The sequence below is a fragment of the Carassius auratus genome, chromosome 10, assembly GCF_003368295.1.
Source record: "Carassius auratus strain Wakin chromosome 10, ASM336829v1, whole genome shotgun sequence".
Lineage (NCBI taxonomy): Eukaryota > Metazoa > Chordata > Actinopteri > Cypriniformes > Cyprinidae > Carassius > Carassius auratus.
The window spans coordinates 21,633,714-21,639,713 of record NC_039252.1 but is presented as its reverse complement, the minus strand read 5'-3'; the positions used below and the strand labels follow the sequence as shown (position 1 = coordinate 21,639,713).

Below are 6,000 nucleotides of genomic sequence, written 5' to 3'. Positions count from 1 at the left end.
TAAATAAAAAAGCATGCAAAAGATTATACAACACATAAATAAATAAATAGATTGAAATAAAAAAATAAAAAATACATTTAAAAAACGTTGTCATTTCTTAAATAAGTGTAAAAACAAGCACCAAAACAAAAAAAGAAAACAAGCAACCAACCCAAGAGCCAAATATACAAATAAAAAGCAAGAAAGAAATTATTCAACAAAAGGAACTCACATAAATAAACAAATAATAAATGAATACATAAATAATAGGAACAAACAAAAACACTATCATATTTAAAATAAATGTATAAACAAAATTTTAAATAAGCAAACAAACAACCCAAGAACAAAACAAAAAATATCAAGCAATAAACTGTCCAACAAAATGAACAAAAATGAATGAAAAACAAATAAATAAATGAAAAAATGAAAAAATAAGAACAAAAAACTTTTATACGAACAAACAAAAAACTAGTTAATTAAAAAAAGAAACAAGCAACCAACCAAAGAGCCAAACAAATAAAAAGCAAGCAAGAAATGATTCAACAAAATTAATACACATAAATCTAAACAAATATTAAGAATAAAAAAATAAGTAAATAATAGAAACAAACAAAAACACCTCCGTGTTTATAAATAAACAAAAACCCCAGGAAAAAAAAAAAAAAAAAAAAATCAAGCAAGCAATAAACTATCCAACACAATGAACATGAATGAATGAATGAATGAATGATGATAATCTTCCAGTGAACCTCTGTATGCGTAAATCTCCTCCCTTGGCGCCGTCTTTCTGTTTTTTTCTTCTTCAATGGGCCCAAAAGGGATCAAACCCTTCAGATCCTTTAGAAACAATAAAGGGACAATCTGAGGCTGTTTTATTTACTCATCTGATAATCAAAAGTGTCTGGCAGGCTTTGAAATCATGTATTCTTCAATAGTGGGCCTGATCAAGTTAATCTCAAGCAAGCCGCTGATAAACCAGATCAGCTATGCGTAATGATCCCGTTTGAGGGGGGGGCGACAGATCCAAGGGCCGGTAGTTATCTCCGTCGGTAGTTAGGTCTCTGTAGACTACTGTCTCCATCCTCGTGTAGTGTTTCTAAAACAGCCCATTAACCTCTACCTGCCACTTCACAAGAGCCGCCTGCTTTGATACCAATACCGGCTGAAAAGGGCATAAACAAGAGCTGAATTACCCACGTTTGCAGCCACTCACAGGAACATTACGTGTCTATGAGAGAGACATTTTCACAAAAGGACACTAGTGCAGTTTTGCTCTATTGGAATCAGAGAAACAAACAATAAATAAACAAACTAGCTTTTCATAAATAGTTTTTTTTTATTCTAAAGACACTGAAAAAAAGACCATGAAACATTTATGTTTTATCTTCTGTATCAGTTAAACTAACCCTGAATGAATATATACAGGAAATAGTTTTCTAATTGGACACTATGAAATATTTTAGCGTCATTTTGTTGTGTTGAAACTGACTCGTATTAAAGAAAAAATAATTTGGATATCATTTTGCAAGTTGTTGACATTTCTGTTCTGTTATAAAAAGATTATAATAAAGGGATTTTGAAAACATTATTTTATTGTGTGGAAATAAATACAAAAAAATATATTTTTCAAATGTTTGAGCTTAATTTCGCTGTGCTGGAAGTGTAAATACAACAAAAATATATATTTTTATCATTTTACACTGAAATATTTGAGTTACATTTTGTAGTGCTGGGACAAATCAATCAGTAAATGTATTTGCTTGTTTTACACTGAAATGTTTGAGCTTTCTTTTTGTGGTGTTGGACCTGTGTGTGTGTATGCATGTATGTGTAAATAAATAAATAAAGGTTGTATATATATTTTTTCAATTTATTAGTTTTCTATTAGCATTTCTGTTCTAAAGATATTTTATGATAAAAGGACTGAAATCATTATTTTTTTATTCTGCAATAAGAAAGAAAGTTTTTAAGTCTAAGGTGGATTTAGCTCTCTAGACATTATGCAATAATGCTTTTGCAGGATTCTAGTCAAATAACTAAAACTTTTTAACATTAGGGATTACCAAACATTGCTCTCGGTTATGAAGCCTCTGTTTTTAACCTTGAACTTCCTCCATCACACTGTTCTAACATGAACATATGAAATCACACAGGCACACATGCACACCTCAGAGAGGAGACAGGATCAGAGATGGTTTTAAGGAGGGGATTACATCTCCAGACTTACTGGTGCCAGGAGTTAATGGGTTCACTCGAGGCCGATTGAGACGTCTTCATTACCACACTTGTGAAAACTGAAGGGGTGGAGATCAGGACGTTTCCTTTGATCCAGGGCGAAGTGAATTGTAAATGAGCTGGGATTAGCCCTATAAATACTTGAGCCCTATACTGGAGGTGTTGATCAGTGAACCAAAAGCCACGCTTATCAGAACACAAACACACATCGGACTCACTCAGACAAGGGACTTCAGCTTCAAACTCAGCCTAAAGAAGAACTGCTTTGTGTTGTTCTGGATATCTGTTTTTCTTTGCTGGATTTGGACACAGCTGGATCTCAAAGATGAAGGGGCATTTTTCCATCGAGTGGCTTTCTCAAAGCAGCCAGGCCTCGGGATCCACACTTCCCTCAAACTCTTGGGTCTCTCCCGGCCGGGACGTCCCGAGCACCTCTGGCACTGCCTCTGAGAGCCTTCCTGGCTTCTACAGCAGATGGGGACCGGAAAACACGGAGAATCAGGAGAAACATATGGAGCCAGCACAGCCGGGAAACAGTTTGTTGTGTACATCTACACAAGATACCAAATCCAATGACAACAATATCATCCAGCAACACACTCACGGTAAGAAACTTTACCAATAACCCATGATTTTCCATTCCAATCCATTGTTGAAGAATTATATAATGTAAAATACTGATGTAAAAGTACTTTTTTTTTCTTAATTTAATTATTAGTGATATAGTATAAATAACCAATAAACTCCATTTCAAGTAGTTTAATCCTATTTTTAAAATTAAGGCCAATCTTTTTAAAAGTAATCCTTATATCTAAATTAAAGAACATATTATTTTACATTTATGTTTTTCCAGTAGAGCAATAACCTCTCCACTTAAATTAAAATGTACAATATATTTCCTCTTTCTCTCTTCTGTAGCCTAGCTGTTATTTTGTTATCTGCCTTCATATTTGACTCTTTGTACTCCACATCAGAGCCAGGTTTCAGCAGCAGCAGCGCGGAGGAGGAGGAGACGTCAGGGTACGAGAGCGAGGGTGGGCCCTATCTCTCACCCGGGGCCCCCAAAGAATCGGCCCCGACAGTGTCGCCCTCTACCGGCCGCAGACCCCGAACTGCGTTCACCGCGGAGCAGATCAACAGTCTGGAGAGAGCCTTCAAGAGAAACGCTTATCTCGGAGCCCAGGACAAAGCTGAGCTCTGCAAAAGACTGAATCTGTCTGATAAACAGGTAATGAGGTCCATTCGTTGTATTTATTACTACTATTATTTTAAAAGGGTTTAATAATGTGATTTAAGACGACTAAGAGTTCGCTTTCGCTCCTTGAAATAGTGACGCACAGCTTCGTGAAGATTCGAAATCTTTGCGAATCATTTGATTTGATCCAGTGATTCAGAGCGTGTCGAACTCAAATTCAGCAGTCACGTGATTCAGTGAACGAGACTTCGTTACGTCATAACTGTTTCGAAGTTTGTAGTTGGCTAGTACATTTTTTTTTAAATAAACAACAAAAAAATATAAAGAATAAAAAAGAGGAGTAGTTAACCTCTTATCAGACTGTTTAGTCAAGCCCTCCATAAAACAAACAAAACAATTAATAATAAAATAGCACACGGCATATTTAATGGTATTCGATTATTTATTTATTGCATTTCATATATTATACTTAAATATAACATTTGCATTGGGTTGGGTTGGTAAAAGGTTATTAATGCATGATTGGTCAGAGTTTCTGTCGCATTTCCACAGTTTTGTCCAGCAGGGGTCACTAACGTGCTGCGCTTTCGAGCGCTTCGAAGCAGTGAATCTTCAATTGAATCAATTGATTCAAAGATTCGAATCGATTGGTTTCTCCCATCACCACCTTTAAATATCAGTTCCAAGATAGTACACTGACTTCTAAGAAAACGAATGGCTTATATTTCGTTCCCAAATGTCTGTTTTGTTAGGAGAGAAATTTCGCGAAAAGGTTTCTTAATTATCACTCCTAATGACTGAGATCATCAGCTCGTTTGGAGAGAGATCTATGGGCTGAACTAACGAGGTGATGATCTCAGTCAGGTGTGTTACATGCAAGACATGCAAAGTTTGCAAAGCAGGTGCATACAGCTGTCTACTGTAATTTCACGCTTCAAAGTACCAACAAATAGTGATTTAACTTTTGTTTATATGTTCATTGTAAACTTATCCCATTTTTTTTCTCCATTAGATCAGAAACTGGTTCCAGAACCGACGCATGAAGCTGAAACGGACCGTTCAGGACAGTCTGGCTCATGCCTGCCAGGCCAAGGTGGCCTCGCATATGATGCATTACTCCGATCTGCACAGTTTCCGTGCCACTCCGTATACCAGCTACTATCCAGCGGTCCAGGAGACCCCAGCACCTTACGGCCCTGGATTTCACTACAGTCCTGCTACAGCTGGAGGCCTGCCGACTCTGCCTGTGGAGGCCCTATATCAGTACAGCACCCTACAGAGCCTTCCTGTCCATCCCAGCAACCCTTCCATGATGAGTCCATACCAGCCCTATCACTCACAGTACTACAACACACAGTGAGACGAGAGACCGACAACAAAACATTAATTTCTGCCTGTTAAGCCTTGTGCTTGGTTTACATCTTTGCATTTGTGAATACAGGGTGAAGTGCAATAACAAATGTGATCTTGAATTATTATTTAAATATGTTTGTAAATCTTGAGAAAGTTCTATTTCGTTCATGTCTATGTGTACAAGAGGAGTGTATAAATAAATCATTTTCTATTTGATTACACCAGTGTAACATTGCTTTATTACTGCCGTAATTAATACTTTTACTCGTCAAAGATGGATTAAATTTATCAAAAGTTAACAGTTAAGTTACAGTTAAGACTATAATGCTGTACAAGATTTGAAATATCTATTTATCAAACTGTTCTCAACATCAGAATATAATAATAAATGTAAGAGCAACAAATCAGCATATAAGAAAGATTTATGAAGGATCATGTGACACTGAAGACTGTAGTAATAAAACAGAATATTCAGCTTTGCATTACAGGAATAAATTATATTTTAAATTATATGAAAATAGCTGGTATTTTGAAATTGCAATAATATTTCCCATTATTACTATTTTACTGTATTTTTGATCAAATAGATGCAGCATTTTACTTTTTCAAAAACATTAAAAAGTCTTACCTACTTTAAATTATGTGAAGCCAAAACATAAACAATATTGTACTTAAATTTCATTTTGTACAACAAATACATTGACCTAAAACTGAACACTTTTAATCTTACATTTTTAGCACTCTACTATCTATTGTTATTAAATATTCAGCTACAGGGTTTATTAAGTTAAATTTAAGACTTTCTTTTTAAGAAAATGAATAAATGGAAGGGAACACAATACATCAATGTTCTCTAAATGTAAATGTCTAGGGAGAACACAATGAACTGCATTAAAACATTGTTTGAAAATATAACTTCTAACACTTCTTAATAATTTTTTAAAGTAACAACTAATGACTCAAATACTTTTTTTTGTACTGTAGCATCTGATCATGTTTGCAAAATCTTTACGGTCTAAAGATTCTGAAATGATGCATTTAATTAAAGCAAAATTACATAATTGGTTCTGTTTTCTAATAAATTGATCCAAATTAAGTGAGTTTAAGTCCGAAGACCACTAAGCATATTTAATGTACATGTATTTAAAGATAGACTACATCCACACACAAAAACATATTCGGAGGATCATTTAATGCCATGACTATAAAGTTAAGATTTTTGACTGCAAATTGAG

The 6,000-nt window shown here is 34.9% G+C and overlaps 1 protein-coding gene across 1 annotated transcript; it reads left to right on the top strand.

The window, feature by feature from the left end:
* The first annotated feature begins 2,361 nt into the window (after positions 1 to 2,361).
* Positions 2,362 to 4,986, top strand: ved (ventrally expressed dharma/bozozok antagonist). The gene is made up of 3 exons (XM_026274460.1): positions 2,362 to 2,822; positions 3,192 to 3,445; positions 4,425 to 4,986. The coding sequence occupies exons 1-3, from the start codon at positions 2,543 to 2,545 to the stop codon at positions 4,770 to 4,772; spliced, it is 882 nt and encodes a 293-aa protein (XP_026130245.1). The 5' UTR covers positions 2,362 to 2,542; the 3' UTR covers positions 4,773 to 4,986.
* The last annotated feature ends 1,014 nt before the right edge of the window (positions 4,987 to 6,000 follow it).

Excerpts from the sequence above, each read along its gene's own strand:
- ved (XM_026274460.1), top strand. The coding sequence starts at position 2,543 with ATGAAGGGGCATTTTTCCATCGAGTGGCTTTCTCAAAGCAGCCAGGCC. Across the intron at positions 2,823-3,191 it reads CATCCAGCAACACACTCACG|AGCCAGGTTTCAGCAGCAGC; the intron begins GTAAGAAACTTT and ends ACTCCACATCAG. Across the intron at positions 3,446-4,424 it reads TGAATCTGTCTGATAAACAG|ATCAGAAACTGGTTCCAGAA; the intron begins GTAATGAGGTCC and ends TTTCTCCATTAG.